This window comes from Triturus cristatus, chromosome 8, assembly GCF_964204655.1.
Source record: "Triturus cristatus chromosome 8, aTriCri1.1, whole genome shotgun sequence".
Lineage (NCBI taxonomy): Eukaryota > Metazoa > Chordata > Amphibia > Caudata > Salamandridae > Triturus > Triturus cristatus.
Genome location: NC_140591.1, coordinates 1689186252 through 1689207514, shown reverse-complemented (window position 1 = coordinate 1689207514; position 21263 = coordinate 1689186252). Strand labels below are relative to the sequence as shown.

Below are 21263 nucleotides of genomic sequence, written 5' to 3'. Positions count from 1 at the left end.
ATCACAAAGAACCAAAGCAAACTCAGCTGGTGCACACAGGTCAAATGAATATATTCCCCACTGCCGACTCTCCGTACCAAATGGTCATATCCAAGGGTTTTGCCTTTCAGGACCTCAGCCAGGATGACCACTGGGTGATGCACCGCCCGGTCATACAGGCGGGGCAGCTGCAAATACTAGGCTTTCTCGTGCAGGGCTCCCTGGTCCGCCCATCCGACCCAACGTGGCCCGTCCTCCTCACCCGGTCACTTGCCCGATGGGGTACCTGTTCGGGCACCAACTGAATTAAGTGACCCGATTAGGGCCACCCAGGCCACTCGCAACCACCTCTCAGCCTTCCATACAAATGAAGAGTCGGTCAGATAGTAGAGAATACAAACCAAGTTATTTGTTAGTATTGCACTCAAGCGGAGTCCAATCTGACCAGCCTCCTCAGATAGCTGCCGAGGGACTGACCACGCCAATATGACATTTGAGGTTATACATTTCCAATACCCAACAAGACCCGCCCATAACTGGAAATTTCCAGTTGGAGCAGGTTAACAAAGGAGGCACAGAAGATGAGCTACACTCCTGGGATCAGACACTTGCTATCTCAGCTTTAAGGCCACCCCAGCCGTGCCCACCACTGTAAGTATGAGAACGCGATATCTGCCCTTAGGAGACACCTGTGCATGCAGGGGGGTGGGGAACTGTGCAAACCTTCACCAATCGAGCGCAATATCTGCCCTTAGGAGTCACCTGTGCATGCAGGGGGATGGGAACTGTGCAAACTTTCACCAAGCAAGCGCGATATCTGCCCTTAGGAGTCACCTGTGCATGCAGGGGGATAGGAACTGTGCAAACTTTCACCAATCGAGCGCGATATCTGCTCTTAGGAGTCACCAGTGCATGCAGGGGGTGGGGAACTGTGCAAACCTTCACCAATCGAGCGCGATATCTGCCCTTAGGAGTCACCTGTGCATGCAGGGGGATGGGAACTGTGCAAACTTTCACCAATCGAGCGCGATATCTTCCCTTAGGAGACACCTGTGCATGCAGGGGGGTGGGGAACTGTGCAAACCTTCACCAATCGAGCACGATATCTGCCCTTAGGAGTCACCTGTGCATGCAGGGGGATGGGAACTGTGCAAACTTTCACCAAGCGAGCGCGATATCTGCCCTTAGGAGTCACCTGTGCATGCAGGGGGATGGGAACTGTGCAAACTTTCACCAATCGAGCACGATATCTGCCCTTAGGAGTCACCTGTGCATGCAGGGAGATGGGAACTGTGCAAACTTTCACCAATCAAGCGCGATATCTGCCCTTAGGAGTCACCTGTGCATGCAGGGAGATGGGAACTGTGCAAACTTTCACCAATCGAGCGCGATATCTGCCCTTAGGAGTCATCTGTGCATGCAGGGGGGTGGGAACTGTGCAAACTTTCACCAATCGAGCGCAATATCTGCCCTTAGGAGACACCTGTGCATGCAGGGGGATGGGAACTGTGCAAACTTTCACCAATCGAGCGCGATATCTGCCCTTAGGAGATACCTGTGCATGCAGGGGGATGGGAACTGTGCAAACTTTCACCAATCGAGCGCGATATCTGCCCTTAGGAGATACCTGTGCATGCAGGGGGATGGGAACTGTGCAAACTTTCACCAATCGAGTGCGATATCTGCCCTTAGGAGACACCTGTGCATGCAGGGGGGTGGGAACTGTGCAAACTTTCACCAATCGAGCGCAATATCTGCCCTTAGGAGACACCTGTGCATGCAGGGGGATGGGAACTGTGCAAACTTTCACCAATCGAGCGCGATATCTGCTCTTAGGAGTCACCAGTGCATGCAGGGGGTGGGGAACTGTGCAAACCTTCACCAATCGAGCGCGATATCTGCCCTTAGGAGTCACCTGTGCATGCAGGGGGATGGGAACTGTGCAAACTTTCACCAATCGAGCGCGATATCTTCCCTTAGGAGACACCTGTGCATGCAGGGGGGTGGGGAACTGTGCAAACCTTCACCAATCGAGTGCGATATCTGCCCTTAGGAGACACCTGTGCATGCAGGGGGGTGGGGAACTGTGCAAACTTTCACCAATCGAGCGCGATATCTGCCCTTAGGAGTCACCTGTGCATGCAGGGGGATGGGAACTGTGCAAACTTTCACCAATCGAGCGCGATATCTGCCCTTAGGAGTCACCTATGCATGCAGGGGGATGGGAACTGTGCAAACTTTCACCAATCAAGCGCGATATCTGCCCTTAGGAGACACCTGTGCATGAAGGGGGGTGGGCGAACTGTGCAAACTTTCACCAATCGAGCGCGATATCTGCTCTTAGGAGTCACCTGTGCATGCAGGGGGGTGGGGAACTGTGCAAACCTTCACCAATCGAGCGCGATATCTGCTCTTAGGAGACACCTGTGCATGCAGGGGGATGGGAACTGTGAAAACCTTCACCAATCGAGCGCGATATCTGCTCTTAGGAGACACCTGTGCATGCAGGAGGATGGGAACTGTGCAAACCTTCACCAATCGAGCGCGATATCTGCTCTTAGGAGACACCTGTGCATGAAGGGGGTGGGGAACTGTGCAGACTTTCACCGATCGAGCGCGATATCTGCTCTTAGGAGTCACCTGTGCATGCAGGAGGATGGGAACTGTGCAAACTTTCATCAATCGAGCGCCATATCTGCCCTTAGGAGTCACCTGTGCATGCAGGGGGATGGGAACTGTGCAATCTTTCACCGATTGAGCGCGATATCTGCTCCTAGGAGTCACCTGTGCATGCAGGGGGATGGGAACTGTGCAAACTTTCACCAATCGAGCGTGATATCTGCCCTTAGGAGTCACCTGTGCATGCAGGGGGTGGGGAACTGTGCAAACTTTCATCAATCGAGTGCGATATCTGCCCTTAGGAGTCACCTGTGCATGCAGGGGGATGGGGAACTGTGCAAACTTTCACCAATCGAGCGCGATATCTGCCCTTAGGAGTCACCTGTGCATGCAGGGGGATGGGGAACTGTGCAAACTTTCACCAATCGAGCGCGATATCTGCTCTTAGGAGTCACCTGTGCATGCAGGGGGATGGGGAACTGTGCAAACTTTCACCAATCGAGTGCGATATCTGCCCTTAGGAGTCACCTGTGCATGCAGGGGGATGGGGAACTGTGCAAACATTCACCAATCGAGCGCGATATCTGCCCTTAGGAGTCACCTGTGCATGCAGGGGGGGATGGGAACTGTGCAAACTTTCACCAATCGAGCGCGATATCTGCCCTTAGGAGTCACCTGTGCATGCAGGGGGGTGGGAACTGTGCAAACTCTCACCAATTGAGCGCGATATCTGCCCTTAGGAGTCACCTATGCATGCAGGGGGATGGGAACTGTGCAAACTTTCACCAATCGAGCGCGATATCTGCCCTTAGGAGACACCTGTGCATGCAGGGGGCGGGAACTGTGCAAACTTTCACCAATCAAGCGCGATATCTGCCCTTTGGAGACACCTGTGCATGCAGGGGGCGGGAACTGTGCAAACTTTCACCAATCAAGCGCAATATCTGCTCTCAGGAGTCACCTGTGCATGCAGGGGGATGGGAACTGTGCAGACTTTCACCGATCGAGCGCGATATCTGCCCTTAGGAGTCACCTGTGCATGCAGGGGGATGGGAACTGTGCAAACTTTCACCAATCGAGCGCGAGATCTGCCCTTAGGAGACACCTGTGCATGCAGGGGGGTGGGGAACTGTGCAAACTTTCACCAATCGAGCGCGATATCTGCCCTTAGGAGTCACCTGTGCATGCAGGGGGTGGGGAACTGTGCAAACTTTCACCAATCGAGCGCGATATCTGCTCTTAGGAGTCACCTGTGCATGCAGGGGGATGGGAACTGTGCAAACCTTCACCAATCGAGCGCGATATCTGCCCTTAGGAGACACCTGTGCATGCAGGGGGGATGGGAGCTGTGCAAACTTTCACCAATCGAGCGCGATATCTGCCCTTAGGAGTCACCTGTGCATGCAGGGGGGTGGGGAACTGTGCAAACTTTCACCAATCGAGCGCGATATCTGCCCTTAGGAGTCACCAGTGTATGCAGGGGGATGGGAACTGTGCAAACTTTCACCAATCGAGCGCGATATCTGCCCTTAGGAGTCACCTGTGCATGCAGGGGGATGGGAACTGTGCAAACTTTCACCGATTGAGCACGATATCTGCCCTTAGGAGACACCTGTGCATGCAGGGGGATGGGAACTGTGCATACTTTCACCGATTGAGCACGATATCTGTCCACTGTCACATTCTATGCCATTTCAAAGCTCCTCAGAGAGCAAGATGGCCTCCAGAGGCACGATTAGTTCATGCTACCATTCACTGGGCAGCCAGCACTGCCCGTCCCCCACGTGAGCCACTGCTCCCCTGCACCCGCAGCACAGCGCCAGCACTGTTCCCCTGCCAACACTGCAGCCACAGTCTCCCCCAGCACCCTGTCAGCACAGTTGCCCTACATCTGTGAGTGCCCTTCTGCACACTACAACCTCAGCGGTCTGCCACCACTGCTCCCCTGCATCCGCAGCACACCGCTGGCACTGCTCTCCTGCCACCACCACATCAATACTATCCCTCATCACCATGCCAGCACAGCTGCTGTAAATCTGCTGGTGCGTCCCCTGCACAATACTCCCCTACATCCTCAGCATGCCACCAGCACTGTCCTCCTGCCACCACTGCATCCACAGACTCACTCAACACCCTGTCAGCACAGCTGCCCTACATCTGTGGGTGCCCCCTGCACACTACAACTTCTGCTTGTAGGAAGCTAGATCTTTATTTTAAACCCAGAGCAGGCGCAAGCGTAGCCTCTGCCTATGGGTGCTCACCCAGCTTCTCCTTCTCTGAAATGGAGGCACAGCTGGGAGTCACCGCCCTAGGACTGAGCCTGCTGAGTAGCATTGATCTTACCACTACTTTGAATAACTGGGGAGTAGATTCAAGTTAGGACTGTCTGGCACTGTACCCCTACAGCTCCCTTGTGATAAATTTGTATACCATGTTTGCCTCAACATTTCATTAGTTGTATTTAGAAGTTGCCTGTGATTCATGTAGGAAGCTGGCTCAGTAAATACTATACCACAGTAAGGTATAGTGTGCACAGAGTCCAGTGGATCGCCAAAGGTAGGCAGAGGTAAAAGTAGATAATACTTCACTCAAAGACTGAACTCAGACAAATTTGTTTATATAAAAATATTAGTTAGTTATATTCATTTTCTAGAATCAAGCCAGGCCTTGTACAGGTAAGTATCAGAATTACTTTGCAATTACTTTTCTTACCCAGGCAGGTATCTCTAGATACTAGGCTGGGACATTTCCTGAGGGAAAGAAAGATGGATAATACGTTGTAGAATATCATTATTATACGATACACATTTAGTCTTGGTTGAACAAAACAAGGGTTACGGGTCGTAAGTAGATTTCGGAAAGATGGGCACTCGATTTGTACCACCAGTGGCAAGGAGGCGGCCGGGTACAGAGTGCCGGAACCACACGTTAGCCAATGAGCTAAGCATGGTTGTGGGCTTGGGGACTGCGGGCAAGCATGCCACCAGGTTAGGAAACATAAAGCTCCTGGGGTTGAGGTCAGCACTTTAGGGCCCAATGGCCAACAAAAACTACACCAACAACTGCCCTGAGGCGACCAGGTGTGGGATGCGGTCTTGGCTGATGCTGCAGATTTGGTCGCAGTTCCCTCGGAGTCAGTCAGCTGCTGTTGAGGCGAATGGAGTCATCGTCCTGTGACCACAATTATTCGGTGACGGAGTCGGTCGGACGGTCATGGTTGCTCTTTCTGGACTGCTTCAGTTTCAGAGTCGGTTAGGGTGTCGCCTTCTGTCGCGGTTGAGGGCACCGTTTAGCTGTTGGCTGCAGCATTGGTTTGGGAGCTTGTTAAGGTTCAGGGGTCACTGAGATCCATGCTAGGATCGCTAGGAAGTCCTCCTGATGGTGTTGGGTCTCTCGGGCTCGGTTTGCCTGGAGCGGAGTGTTGGCGACTCAAGTACTCGGTTGAAGTCAGAGTGATTTACCTTTGAGCAAGTCCGGTGCTCATGGGAGACAAAGTCCTTTTTAGTCGCAGAGACCGGTTCTCCTGGTTTTTGAGGACTGTTGGCTGCAGGGCACACTGAGGTTCTGTTGGAGGAGTTTGAGGTCAGGACAGGCCAGTAGGATTGAGGACAAGTCAGTTGGGGTCCTCCTCTTCTCTCCACCCGGCTGTTCGGTCCTTCTTCTTGCTTCTTCTTTTTGGCTCTGACCTTAGGAGGCAAGGTTCAGAGTTGCCCCATAATACTAATTATAAGGAGGTTACAGGTAGGTACAGGACGGGACCAATGGGTCCCTTCCTTAGGGTGGGTAAAACCTCCTATTATGCCACCCTCCAGTGGGAGGGAGGCATAAGCCTCACTCTGGTTGGTTGGGTCCCTCCATCTTCAAGATGGCAGGGACTGAGAGTTGAGCTTTACTTCACCTCCCCCACTTGAGAGGTGGGGTTGGTAAAGGTGGGCACACCCCCTTCCAAACTTGGTTTTCCTGCCAATTCTTCCGATGAAAATTGGATGTCAGCACCAGTAGGGGACAGTTGCCGGGAGAAGCAAATGGCTGGGGTAGCTCACAAAGGTGGCAGGCTTTTGAAGCTTCTCCTTCGTAGACCCTGCCAATCCTGGGGAAGGAGGCTTGGCACCTCGCCCCAGGATGTGCTTTGTTTCAGGACCGGCAGGCTCTCAACCCAGGGGTCCAGAATCAGCCGGCGAGCAGCCACTGAGCCAGGACACTAGAGTTAGTTTGGTTTCCAGGGAGCATCTCTAAGATGCCCTCTGTGTGCATTTATCATTAAATCCCACACTGGCATCAGTGTGGGTTAAATGTGCTTGGAAGTTTGGCACCAAACTTCCCAGTGTTCATTAAAGCCATTATGGTACTGTGGAGTTCGTAATGACAAACTCCCAGTACCATATACTCTTAATGGCAGCACTGCACTTACAATGTCTAAGAATGCACTTAGACACTGTAGGGGTACAGGGCTCACGCACCTGTACCCTCACCACTGGTATAGTGCACCCAGCTATTGGGGTGGCTTACCTATGCAAGGGCAGTGGATTGCAGGCATGGCACACAGGGAGGTGTGCCATGTCGACTCTTCACTTTGTTCGGCACCAAAACACGCAGCCTGCAAAGGCAGTGTGTGTGTGAAGAGGTACAGGACCTCTAAGGGTGGCACAATAAGTGCTGCAGACCTTAGAGACCTTCCCTGGTCACAGTGCCCCGGGTACCTGGGGTACCATTTACCAGGGGCTGGCCTGTGGCCAGAGATGCCAATTGGGTTTTGTTTTCAATGCAGTTTTAAGGAAACAACATAGGCCCTGGGTATCTATTTGTCAGTAGCCCAGGTCACACTCAGTCAAAGTACATCAGCAGTTTAGCAAAATGTGGGGACAACCATGCAGAAAGAGGGTACTTTCCTAACCACCCCAGCCCACCACGCCCCCCCCCAAACGAAAGAGGATGAGACTAACCTTTCCCTAGAGAGTCTTCATTGTTTAAGTGGAAGTACCTGGATGGGCAGTCCCAGGTCTGTGTTCTGCTACAAAGTCCTTTCCCAGTAGGGAGCTGGACCACCTCAACAGTTTAGGATTTTCCCCTTTCATCTGCATTAGCCATCTGAGAGGTCTGTGGTCAGTTTGAACCTGGAAGTGAGTACCAAACAAATATGGTCTCAGCTTCTTCAGCAAAGGCCTCCCACAGCAAAGGCCTCCCTCTCAATGGCACTCCAACACTGCTCCCTGGGGAGAAGCCTTTTGCTTATAAAAGCAACAGGTTGGTCTTGGCCGTCATCATTGGTCTGGGATAGCACCGCTCCTGTCCCTAGCCCAGACGCATCAGTCTGCACTATGAACTGCTTGGCATAATCTCGCGCTTTTAGAATTGGTGCTGAGCACATTGCCTCTTTCAGGGTGTCAAAATCCTTTTGGCAAACTAACTGTCCAGTTGACCTTTTTGGGCATTTTTGGGGAGGTGAGTTCTGTGAGGGGAGTCACAATGGACCCATATCCCTTCACAAACCTCCTGTAGTACCCAGTCAATTCCAGGAATGCCCTGACTTGGGTTTGGGTTGATGGAGTTTCCCAGTCCAGGATGGCCTGGATCTTGGGCTGTAGGGGCTGTACCTGGCCTCCACCAACAAGGTGGTCCAAGTACACCACAGTGCCCTGCCCTATTTGGCATTTGGATGCCTTGATAGTGAGACCTGCAGTTTGCAGAGCCTCTAAAACCTTCCCAAGGCGGATCAGGTGATCCTGCCAGGTGGAGCTAAAGACAGCAATATCATCAAGATAAGCTGCACTAAAGGACTCCAACCCAGCCAGGACATGGTTCACCAACCTCTGGAAGGTGGCAGGGGCATTCTTTAGCCCAAAGGGGCATCACAGTTAACTGGTAATGCCCATCAGGTGTGGAGAATGCTGTTTTCTCTTTTGCTCCTGGGGCCATGCCAATCTGCCAGTACCCTGCAGTTAAGTCAAAGGTACTCAGGAATTCGGCTGCACCCAATTTATCTATCAGCTCATCTGCTCTTGGAATAGGGTGAGCATCTGTCTTGGTGACAGAGTTGAGCCCTCTATAGTCCACACAGAACCTCATCTCTCTATTTTCACCCTGTTGATGAGGTTTGGGGACCAGAGCCACTGGGTTGGCCCAGGGGCTCTCAGGGGGTTCAATAACCCCTAACTCCAGCATCTTGCTGACTTCAGCTCTGATGCTTTCCTTGATCAGACTGTCGATGGATGTTTTTGACAGGTGAACTGTCACCAGTGTCCACATCATGGGTACAACAATCGGTCTGACCAGGGGTCAAGGAAAAGAGCTTAGCATACTATTGTGTGATTTGCCAGCGTTGTTCTCCTATCACCACTGCATGCACAGTCTTCCTCACCAAACTGTCAGCACAGCTGCCCTACATCTGCGGGCGCCCCCCCTCTGCACACTACGGGGCCGATTCACAGAACTAATCTGAGATGAAATCCTAAACTTACTATTTTTGGTATTCACAGAAGGCCTTTAGTAGTTGTAAAGCTAGCTACCCTACAAGTGTGGGTGCCCTGCTGCACACTACAACATCTGTTTCTGCCACCGCTGCTCCCCTGCATCCACAGGACACTGCCAGCACTGATCACCTGCCCCCACTGCATCCGCAGGCTCCCTCAGCACCCTGTCAGCACAGCTGCCCTACATCTGAGGTGGCCCACCTTGCACAGTACAACTTCTGCTTTCGGCCACCACTGCTCCCCTGCATCCTCAGCACACTGCCAGCACTGTCCTCCTGTCACCACTGCATCTGAAGTCTCCCTCACCACCCTGTCAGCACAGCTGCCCTACATCTGGGCCCCCTCCCTTCTAAACACTACAGCTTCTGCTGTCGGCCACTACTGCTTCCCTGTATCCACAGCACACCGCCAGCACTGCTCTCCTGCCCTCCATCCTTCTAACTGAAGCCTCCCTGCACCACTGCACACTGCAGTCACACTGCACTTCACCCAGCCTGCACTGCACTGTAAACAAACAAGCCCCTCAGGCAGTTCTGTGCATCTCTGGTGGCCGTGTGCAGGGTGACTGGGGAGTCCCCTTCCCTGGACAGGGCCCTGGGCTGCTTGTGGCCCCTCGCTGCTGAGGAGCTGATGCAGAGCATCGCAGAGCCCGTAGGAGGGACAGATGTGCGCAAGAGCACCCAGCCGTCGGGAGAAGCGCTGGGAATAATTCTGTGTTCACACTCCTCTGCCTTTTCGGCCCCTCCCACGGCTGCATGGCCGCTGAACACACACAGCATTCAAATGGATGACTGTAGGTTACCTAAAGAATTCCGACACATGCATTAACCAACTGAGCTACCTCGCATGCTTTCTGTCCTGAATGTTGCACTTGGATCTCAGCAGCAGGTGGGGAACAGTTTGCACCCGCACTTCCTGGAAGTGTCACAGGTGACCATGAGCCAGGGTCACACTGAAGGGTTGTCTGCATGTCCGTGACACCCCCAGAGGTGGATATGAGTGTAAGGCCTTGTCAAGGATTGTCACTTCATAAACATGACAACAGAGGCCTCTTTCACCACACCCGCTGTATAACACCGTAAGGTTTTGGAGGTAAGGAAATGACAACTTCCGGGACACAGGGGGCACTGCTGGGCACAACTTGTGACTTCAAGCTCAATGAGCTACATCTTGGCCGTGAAAAGATAATGTGTAAATGAGAAACGTAATGGCTGTAAAATGGAAAGCCGTCGAAGGCTCAAGGCTGCCATCTAGTGTTCAGAGAACTGCAGGACAAAACATAACATCCTTGGAGGGTGCAGTGCTCTTCTGTATGAAAACCGCAGAGTAAACACCTCGTCCCACAGGGACCTCTGAGGAAAAGATCTCTGTGTGTGCATCACAACCTGTGTAAATGTACAACTAGCTGCAACAACTGCTAAAGTTGTGAGTTCACCATTCACACCACAGCAGAGGGTCTCCAGCATGAAACACGTACTCATAAATATATTAATATGCACATTTAGCTCTGCCTCTGCTAGACTGAGAACTCCCCTCGTGAGATTCATATATAAACAGGGTGTGGTTGGATGTGTAAGGTGGGATGTGTCACTAGAGGGGTGTAGGAAGGTGGAATCTGACTGCATGGTTGCCCCCACTTTTTTCCTGGTGCATTGATGGTTTTTGACTAGTCTGGCTGGGATCCTGCTATCCAGGACCCCAGCCTATCTAATTTCTCCTTTAAATGACTTGGTGTGCATATTAGATGCACTAGTGATTGGATACTGTGGTACCTTATGAGCCCCCAGTATATGGTACCTTAGGTACCAAGGGCATAGGTACTTCACAGACCTACCAGGGGCTGAAGCATGTATTATGCCACCCCTGGGAAGCAGACTAAATCTGACACCACAGGCTTGCTACTGCAGCCTGGGTGAGGTAGAATTAGCACTCCTCACTGAGGTATAGGTTCCCTATATCTCACCATACACACACATATAAACCTCTCAGTCACCCCTAAGGCAGGCCCTATCAATCCTGAGGGCAGGGTGCTTGGTTTACAATGCGAGGGGTGCCTCTGCATGAGCAGAGCCCCTCTGCAACTGGCAGAGTCTATTCTCTGTGGCTATTTGTGGATGCGGTTAAACCATATACTCTTAAGTGCATTATAACCTACCAGTAAATGCTAAATTTGGAATGACTGCATCAAAACATGTCGTGTTTGGTGTCAAACAACTTGGAATCATACCCCCACATCAGCAACTGGTGTGGGAGTATGATCCCACCCTTCTAGAGGGGAAGACATGTACCTACTGTGGAAACACTGTAGAAATCTGAATGAGCCCTGGCATCACAAAATGGATGCCACCAGCACAGACACTGGACTGCCCTCCTGCTGATGACCGAAACTCGCAGTGGAGGAGGCCCAACAATAGGCAACCTGTCACAGGGAGGTGTCACCACCTTCCAGACAGGATTTAGTGTATTGGGGCTGGGTGGGTGCGCTCCTAGAGTGCTTTGAAGTCCTGCACTGGGGGAGCAGTAGGCTCCTCTGTGCATATGCCAGCTCAAACCGGTTCAGGGGCTACCTGTCCCTGCTCTGGCGCGAAACTGGACAAAGGGAAGTGGGTGTAACCACCCACTCCACTGACCCTCCCATAGGAGTGGTCATAGAGCTAGTTGCTCCCCTACCTTCAGTATAAGATAGGGAAACCTTGCCATTGCAAATCAGATATCCCTGGACGACGCTCTACAAGAAGAATCCTGGACCTTCGACGTTCCACTACCTTTGGAAGACTGAAGAATCTCCCTTGGAGTCAAGGAGTGATTCCTCTGCTTGGCAGGCACCAAAAACATGAATCAACGGTCACAAACTTTCCCGCTCCCGCTAGAGTCCAAAGTCCCTGCAGCCCTGGAAGTGGATTTCCTGACTTCTCGACAGCCATTGTGAGTCCCCAGCAGAGCTGAGGCGAGTGGACCCCACGAGTGACGAGGAACAGCAATACCCGGGTACCGTGCACTATTTTTGAGTGCATTCCCTTCGTAACACTCTACGAACTTGTGCATTGGACCAAGTGTGGTCCAAGCCTCCAGCAGGATTTCCATTGAAGATCAGAGGCCTACTTCGTCCCGAGTGACCGTGGGCTCCTGTTAAGTAAATCCTCACAAGGCGTCTTCGCGATCCCTTGCCTGTTGGCTTGTGGGTCCCCTGAAGACTTTCTCATCGAGCCAAAGGGCTCCCCTGGTTGCTCCGGGCCTGCCCTCACTTACCTTTGCTGGGTGAGTCCCTCAGACCTTGCTGGTCTGCACCGCTGACTTTCTTCACTTTCCACGAGACTTGCTGTTGCCAAGGCTTGTTGGCTCCAATCCGGTTGCCAGCACCTCAGTCAACTGCAGACTTTATGGGACACTCCGAATCCAGCTCCTGGTCATCATCAACGCCTCCTGAACCTCGTGGTTGAAGAGTCAAGACACCTGTGAAGCACCTGAAGTCACCCGACTACCGTGGACATCCATCTTCCTGGCCCCGGGTCACTGGCAAGTGACTATGAACACTGTCCCTTCTGCTTTCAGGCCTTCTTTCTTCTGACTCCAGCCTTGGATTCCACCGGACACTTCCCCAGTCTTCACAAGCAGCAAATCTTCTTTGGCTTCCATTGAAAATTACGACGCGACCCGACACCAAAAGACAACTTTGCACCCGGCTTCCCTGGGTGAGGTAACTCGTGCACTCCGGTGTTCCTGTGTGTGTTGGCCCTCGAATTACTTACCTTGTAAGTGGCTTGCTTGTAGACTCTCCCGAAGTACCCTAAAACTTTAAAATTCCAATCGCGACTTGCTCCATTGAAATCAATAGGGAACCTGCGGCTGTGTTCTCACACTGCACGCGTCTCCCGTGGGTCCTTTACTCACTTGCCTTGGGTGGATTAGTGAAGCCCCAGCGATTCTACAGGCCCTAGGATTTGTCCCCTTGCAAGTCGACATTCCTAAACCTCTTTTTTAGTATATGGTCTGGTACGCCCATAGGGTCCCAGCCATATTTGTGCTTAACTTATTGTGAAACATTGATATTTGCATATGTTCCTGACTTCTAATCTGCTCTCCACAGCTACCACTAGGATAGCTTTCTTTAAAAGGTTGTCTTAAACCTATCTACCATAAGAGTCGAATTGGACTGGTGCAAGGTGGCCACTATAACTAGTGACCAGCATATGCCAGGCCAACTTCTCACAAGAGGAGTAAGTCAAGGACGGGAAGGAAATGAAGATAAAACTGAACTTGTGACGCGCCTGTCTGTGCTCTGCTTTACTCCTCTCCATATCTCTTCTGTCCTGCAGGTTGGGTAGCTGCTCCCTCAGAGGTTCCGGCTGTGAAGACCTCGCCTCTGTCCTGGAAACAAACACATCTCTCACAGAGCTCGACCTGAGCCACAATAAGCTGGGAGACACTGGAGTGAAGAAGTTGTGTGAAGGCCTAAAACTTCCTGGCTGCAAAGTACACACACTGAGGTACAGAGCTGTGCAGTTCTCGTCACGTCATTGATTTCTAAATATACATCGAAGGAGGGGCTCACACATATATTTTATAATGTTGTGGGAAAGGCACATCCAATCCATTGCAATAAAATGTGAGCAATAAGTGTGGTTTGTGAAGTGGGGGAATCCGAATCCGATAGCTGATTTTGGAACAAGAAGAGCACACTTTAAAGCTTGTTTTTCAGGTGTTTGGACTAAAATGTCAACAACAGCGCAGATCTGTCCATAGCTGCCTCGGCACCTTCTCCAACTATATGCCCCGTCAATCAACAGACCAGCTGCTGGCCTTAAACTTCCATGTTAAAGATGGACATGGACAAAACAATTAGGAAAGTACATCTGACCGTAGATAGTCAGGGGCGTAACTTGAAGGGGGTGTAGGAGGTGGAACAACCCCTTAATCATTCCTTAAAGTCCCGTCTCAGCCTCTTGACAGCCCAATGACAGCTGCTTGTCACTGTCATATAACATCACTGCTGGAAGCAGGAGTGTGTGTTTCTCTGAGGCTGTGTGTTTGTGTCTGTGTGTTTGTGAGTGGGTGGCATGTCGCCAGCAAGCACAGCAGTCGGGGCCATTTAATTTGTCTGCTGGGGTAACAGGCCCCTGACAGTCATTCACGATGGTTGCCTGGATAACCCCAGTAAACCCACAAACAAATGAAGATATTTGGGGTTCACACCCCAAAGATAAATGTTCCAAGGGGTGTTCTAGAGCCATTTGGCAACCTTCACCCAAACATCTGCCCTCTGCATTCAAAAGCAGATGTCGGTGTAGAATACGTTTTCTGTAGTGAGAGCTACTTCTGATCTTGGAAAATCATTGTGAGCTACTAAAGGCGAAGCAACTCTCGCATTGTTACCAGACACCCCCACGCTGACTCTAAGCCTAAAGTCCATAGAGCCTGATACTACGGTTTGAACAAAATACATGAGGCTACTCCTCCGACAGCGCCTCCACTTCCTATAAAGCCCCTACCCAATCCACCTTCACTAGGGGTTACCAGAGAGGCGGCTACAGGGGTAACAACAATAAAGGCAGAGGCAAAACTAACACCTCCCGCTCTGGCTCCACCCCTGCCCAATGACTTCCCTCCACTCCCCCCAGACCATCCCACTCTGGTCGGGGACAGACTCCACAATTTCCTTCCTGTCTGGACTACCATCACCTCAGACAAATAGGTAACGCAGATAATTCGGTCAGGCTACTGCCTCGAACTAACAACTACCCCCCAAACATTCCACCCAAACAGCGCCCAATGTCACAGGAACATTTGTCACTTCTAAAGAAGGAGGTAATCTCCCTCCTACTAAAAAGTGCGATAGAACCAGTTCCTGCCCACCAACAAAATATAGGAGTTTACTCCCTATATTTTCTCATGCCAAAAAGGGACGACACTCTAAGGCCCATCCTGGACCTCAGACCCCTAAATCACTACATACACTCAGACCATTTTGTGAGACCGGCCTCGTGGCATGGGCCCTACCGACCAGCAAGCCACCCTGCAACCGCACCGATCCTCGATGTCACAGACTTCCGGCCACCATGGCCCAACATCCCGATGGCCGGCCAGACCCCCAACACGCATGCCCGGCCGAGGGAGAGTGAAACCCCCCAAGCCAGACCGAGAGGCGCCGACCCTGTCACACCTCTGGTCTCTTCCCCAAGGGAGGTTTCGATCAAAGGGCCGAGCGACAGGAAGCCCGACACACCGCCCCCCAGGCACCAAGACCCCTCTCGGCGAGGACTCCGGACTTCAAAGAGGAGGGGAAGTATAACAAGGGGTGCGGACGGGACGGGAGGCAGAGAAGACCTCGACTGACAAGAGCCTGCTGACCTGGTCGCGGCTCGATCGCTCCCCGAACCGAAGAACGCTCCCCGAACTCTGAAACATCTGAGCCCTGCTGACGCTGTCGCGGCTCCCCGAACTCTGAACCATCTGAGCCCTGCTGACGCTGTCGCGGCTCCCCGAACTCTGAACCATCTGAGCCCTGCTGACGCCGTCGCGGCTCCCCAAACTCTGAACCATCTGAGCCCTGCTGACGCCGTCGCGGCTCCTCGAACTACGAACCTCCTGTGCCTGCTGAGTGACTCGCGGCCCCCTCCTCCAAGAGAAGCGGCAGAGATTGCCGAGAGAAACAACATCCCCTCAGCTCGAGGGTTGAGAGCTGTGCGCCAGATACTCCGCAGAGACACTGACTCAAAGACTGTCCCGCTACCCCCATACCCCCATCACGAGATCGCCACCGCTTGTGGCACTAATTCTGTACCTGCCTTCCGGATCATAAAGATCCCTTACAACTAACGATAAAGTATATTGTCTTACGAAGAACTACTGTGTGGTGTCCCTCTATCAGAAGAGAGTAAGAGCAGCGTGTGCGATCCTAGGTACGAGACCCTTCCAGGAAGGGCCTCCCCGCTCTTGCTCGGCCTAACTCTGGGAAAGGTGGGTCTCCGGGTGGGCAGGAACGCATTCCGCAGCCTCCCCGGTGAACGCCTTCCAACATTTGGTGGCAGGCGACGGGATCCGAGCCAACACCTAGAGATCGTACAGTAAACGGCTGACGCACTACCAAGAAGAAATGGAAGGAGAAACCTCCCTAGGTGCCGCAGGTACCAACACGAGCACGACATTCCGAGAGGACCAGTTGGAATCTTATACGCACCGAGAACTGAAACAATTTTGCAAAGACCTTGGAATCGCTACCACCGGACTAAGCACGAAAGAGGACTTCCAGGGAGCATTAAAAACCTGGGTCGAGGCAGGAGCTCCCCGGACACAAACAGAAGGAGAGCCGCCAAACGAACCACGAAGCACCCCGGGGAGGAACGGCGCCCCCGAGGGGGGCCTATCCCCAGAGGAGCTAGCGGACCGAGAAAGAGGTCGCAACCACGAACTAGAACTAGCAAAATTAAAAATCGAGGGAGAGCTAAAACTGGCCGAAAAGAAGCTGGCGGTAGAACAGTTACGCCTACAAGGAGAACTCGAGGAAAAGAAACGACAGAGAGAACACGAAGAAAGAAAACTCCAACTGGAGCACGAACGTAGCCTGAAAGAAATCGAGTTCAAGGCTAAGAATGCGGAGGCCAGACCCTCGGAAACTCAACCCCTCTCCTCCGTCGTGGAACCAAAGGGCCACATCCCCAAGGATGTGGTGAAGGAATACTATAAGAACGACGACATCCAGCAATGGTTCAAGGCCTACGAAGTCGCCATGACCTCCCACCGAGTCCCGCAGAAAGACTGGGGGGCTGGGCTGTGGAGCCGGTTCCTGAGCGAGGGGAGAAATACCCTGCTGGACCTGCCCTCCACGGTGCTGAACTCCTACAGTCACATGAAAGAGGCCCTAGTAGCCAGATATGGGCTCACCCCTGAAATGTACCGGCAACGATTTAGAGACTGCAAGAAGATACCCGGTACCACCTGGGTGGAGTACGTGAACTTTTACAGCCGGGCCTTGGACGGGTGGATCAAGGGCAGCAAGGTCTCCACCTTTGAGGAGCTGTTCGACCTAATCGCATGGGAACACTTGTCCGCCAATTGCTTTGTGGAGTTGCGCCAGCACCTCCTGGACAGCAAACTCACGGACCCTCGAAAACTGGCCGTCGAGGCTGACCGATGGGTAAACACCCGGGCCTCCCGGGGTCCCGTGGGAGACTACGGTCGCCACAGTCAGGGACCCCCCCGCCAGAGGGGCGGAGGGAATCAAGGCCGGCCAAGAGAACTCCCGGGGGGATCCCAGCTCAGTCCCCCCAGAGGACAACCTCCACCCTTTCCAGCTCCATCTCCGGCCAGCACCGGGCCACAGGGGAGGTCGGGCCCCGAGTGAGGATCACCTGTTTTCCCTACCAACAGACCGGACACTATGCCAGCGACCCTCAATGTCCCATGTACCAACGACCCGCCACGACAACCCCGCCGGCTCGACAAATGGCCTCCGTAGCCCTGGGGGAAGAGATGGAAGACTCCGAAGAATGGGAACCAGCCGCCATGGCCTTGGTCTCCCTAGGGGACCGAGAGATGGTCCCCGGAACGTCCCTGCCCGCCAACACGAAGAAGTACTGACAGCAGGTGACGGTCAATGGTCACCGCGTCGAGGGCCTCTGGGACACGGGGGCGAGTGTCGCGGCGGTTCACTGTCACCTGGTCTCCGAAGATCAGATCCTGCCCGACGCCTTTTGTCCAGTCATATCGTCAGACAATTCCGAGAGCCTCTGCCAGATGGCCCTTGTTCCCTTCGAATGGGGGGGGAGTCACCGGCAAGTTGAAGGTGGCAGTCCGAACCTCCCAGCCCGTAGACTGCCTCCTGGGCAACGACCTTGAGAATTCCCCGTGGGGACAAGTGGAACAAAGAGCCCATCTCAAGATGATGGGCCTACCCGAGTGGGTATGCGCCACCACGTGCTCGATGACTCTCAGATTGCCTTCCTCCGAGGGAGGGGAGGCCCTGCCGCTGAACACCGCCACCATCCCCGAGGTCCGGGATGCACCACCCGAGCCCGACGACCCCCTTCCGGACAAAGCGACCGTTCCCGACGAGGGGTCCGTGCTTCCAGACCCCGAACCCCTGACCGAGCTCGGGGACCTGCCAGAAATGGCCCAGTGGCACTGCGAGGGAGGCCCCTCCCGAGAAGAATTCTGCTAAGAACAATCCACCTGCCCTGCTCTCATTGGACCCCGACAGCAGGCCGAGGCCCAAGCAGCAGGCGACCGGACCGGCACCCACTGGGTATACTGGGAAAATGGCCTCCTGTACAGCGAACAGAAGTCGGCCGAGTTGGGCTCGGCCCGAGTACTGGTGGTACCCCTGCGCTTCCGAAATCTCCTCCTGGGCCTGGCCCATGATGTACCCCTGGCCGGACACTTAGGCCAAGATAAGACCTACCCGCGACTCGTCACCCACTTCTATTGGCCCAAGATGCGAGCAAATGTGGAGGCCCACTGCAAGTCCTGCCTCACGTGCCAGGCCAGCGGAAAGAGTGGGGGGAAGCGCAAGGCTCCGCTACAACCCTTCCCCGTCGTCAGTACCCCTTTTGAGCGGGTAGGAATCGACATCGTGGGACCGCTGGACCCCAAGACCACCCAGGGCCACCGGTTCATCCTCGTCCTGGTGGACCATGCCACACGCTACCCCGAAGCCATCCCCCTCCGCACCGTGATGGCCCCCGTGGTAGGCCGGGCCTTGATGGGGATCTTCTCCCGCGTGGGATTCCCCCGCGAAGTCGTGAGTGATCGGGGCACGAACTTTATCTCCAAATACATGAGGTCCCTATGGCAGCAGTGCGGAGTATCGTACAAGTTCACCACCCCATACCACCCCAAAGGGAATGGCCTAGTCGAGCGATTTAACAGGACACTGAAAGGAATGATCATGGGCCTCGAAGAACCTCTACGCCGGAGATGGGACGTCCTCCTCCCATGCCTCCTGTTCGCCTACCGAGAGGTCCCACAAAAATCCCTGGGGTTCAGCCCATTCGAACTGCTATACGGACACCCCGTCCGGGGACCCCTGAGCCTGGTCAAGGAGGGTTGGGAGACGACTCTCCGGGGGACCCCTCCGGATGTGTTACGATACATCTTGGCGCTCCACAACCAGACCCGGAAATTCCGAGAACTCGCAGAGGCGAACCTCGAGGCTAGCCAGGAAGAGATGAAGCGCTGGTATGACCAGAATGCTACGCTGGTCAAGTTTCAGCCGGGCCAACAAGTCTGGGTCATGGCCCCGGTGAAACCCTGCGCCCTCCAAGATAAATGGACTGGACCCTTCAAGGTGGTCGAGCGGAAGAGCAAAGTCACCTATCTCGTCGATGTGCAGTCCCCACGGAACCCCCTCCGGGTCCTCCACGTGAACCGCCTCCAACCCCACTTTGTGAGGACGGAGTTGAGTTTACTCCTGGCCACCGACGATGGGGCCGAAGAAGACACCGAGCCCCTTCCAGACCCCCTGGGGGCGAAAGAGACCGATGGTTCCGTGGAGGGGGTGAGACTGTCAACCGCCCTCACAGCCCAACAGTCCGACGACTGCTGCCAGCTACTAAGGCAGTTCGCGGACCTCTTCTCCCTAACCCCTGGGGTCACCGACTGGTGTGTCCACGGCGTGAACACCGGCGACATCCCGCCAGTGAGACACCGGGCCTACCGGGTCCCTGATCGGGTCCGAACCTGCATCCAGACCGAGGTAGCGAAGATGTTGGCCCTCGGGGTGATTGAACCCTCCGACAGCCCCTGGGCCAGCCCGGTAGTCCTGGTTCCGAAAGCGGCTGCCCCTGGTGTCGCCCCCGAGCTGAGGTTTTGTGTGGACTACCGAGGACTCAACGCGGTCACCCGAGCGGACGCTCACCCTATCCCCCGCGCAGACGAGCTCATTGACCGCCTCGGGCCGCTCGCTACCTCAGCACCTTCGACCTAACTTGTGGATATGGCAGATTGCCCTCACCGAGGGAGCCAAGGAGCGCTCCGCCTTCTCCACCCCGGATGGGCACTACCGCTTTAGGGTGATGCCGTTTGGAATGAAGAATGCCCCGGCCACCTTCCAGCGGCTGGTGAACAGGGTCCTGTCCGGACTCGAGGGGTTCCGCGCAGCGTACCTTGACGATATAGCGGTATTCAGCTCCCAATGGACCGAGCACCTCCAGCACCTCCGACGAGTCCTGCTGGCTCTGCGCCAGGCCGGCCTCACCATCAAAGCCAGCAAATGTCAAATTGGGCAAGGCTCCGTAACCTATCTGGGGCACCAAGTGGGAAGCGGACAGGTCGCCCCCCTCCAGCCAAAGATCGATGCCATCTTGTCCTGGGAACCCCCAACGACCCAAACGGAAGTCCGGGCCTTCCTGGGCCTCACCGGTTACTACCGGAGGTTTATTAAGAACTATGGCAGCATCGCAGGCCCCCTCACAGAGCTAACCTCCAAAAAACACCCCAAGAGAGTACAATGGACTCCCCCATGCCAGAAAGCGTTCGACACCCTAAAAACCGCTATATGTACTGCTCCGGTGCTTAAAGCCCCCGACTACACCCAGGAGTTTGTGGTCCAGACGGACGCCTTGGAACACGGCATCGGGGCAGTCTTCTCACAGTTCAACGACAAAGGTATAGATCAGCCCATAGCCTTCATCAGCCGAAGGTTGCTGCCCCGAGAACAGCGGTGGAGCACAATTGAAAGAGAGACCTTCGCAGTAGTCTGGGCCCTCAAAAAGCTACGGCCCTACCAGTTCGGAACACACTTCCGAGTGCAAACCGATCACCGACCCTTGCGGTGGTTGATGCAGATGCGAGGGGAAAACCCCAAACTGCTACGCTGGTCCATCTCCCTCCAGGGGATGGATTTCACTGTGGAACATCGCCCCGGGACGGACCACGCCAACGCGGACGGCCTGTCCCGATTCTTCCGCTTCAGCGAGGAGAACCCCCAAGTGGATGGGTAGTTCTCCCCGCCTTTCAGCTGGGGGGGGGCGCATGTGAGACCGGCCTCGTGGCGTGGGCCCTCCTGACCAGCAAGCCACCCTGCAACCGCACCGATCCTCGATGTCACAGACTTCCGGCCACCATGGCCCAACATCCCGATGGCCGGCCAGACCCCCAACACGCATGCCCGGCCGAGGGAGAGTGAAACCCCCCAAGCCAGACCGAGAGGCGCCGACCCTGTCACACCTCTGGTCTCTTCCCCAAGGGAGGTTTTGATCG

The 21263-nt window shown here is 54.2% G+C and overlaps 1 protein-coding gene across 4 annotated transcripts in view; it reads left to right on the top strand.

Moving 5' to 3' along the window:
* LOC146808616 (NACHT, LRR and PYD domains-containing protein 12-like) overlaps window positions 1-21263 on the top strand; it is a 493486-nt gene that overhangs the window by 235207 nt on the left and 237016 nt on the right. For all 4 annotated transcript variants that reach the window (XM_085623630.1, XM_085623628.1, XM_085623629.1 and 1 more), the window contains one exon: window positions 13385-13555. In XM_085623630.1, the coding sequence (XP_085479756.1) occupies window positions 13385-13555 (171 nt within the window). The remainder of the gene's footprint in view (window positions 1-13384; window positions 13556-21263) is intronic.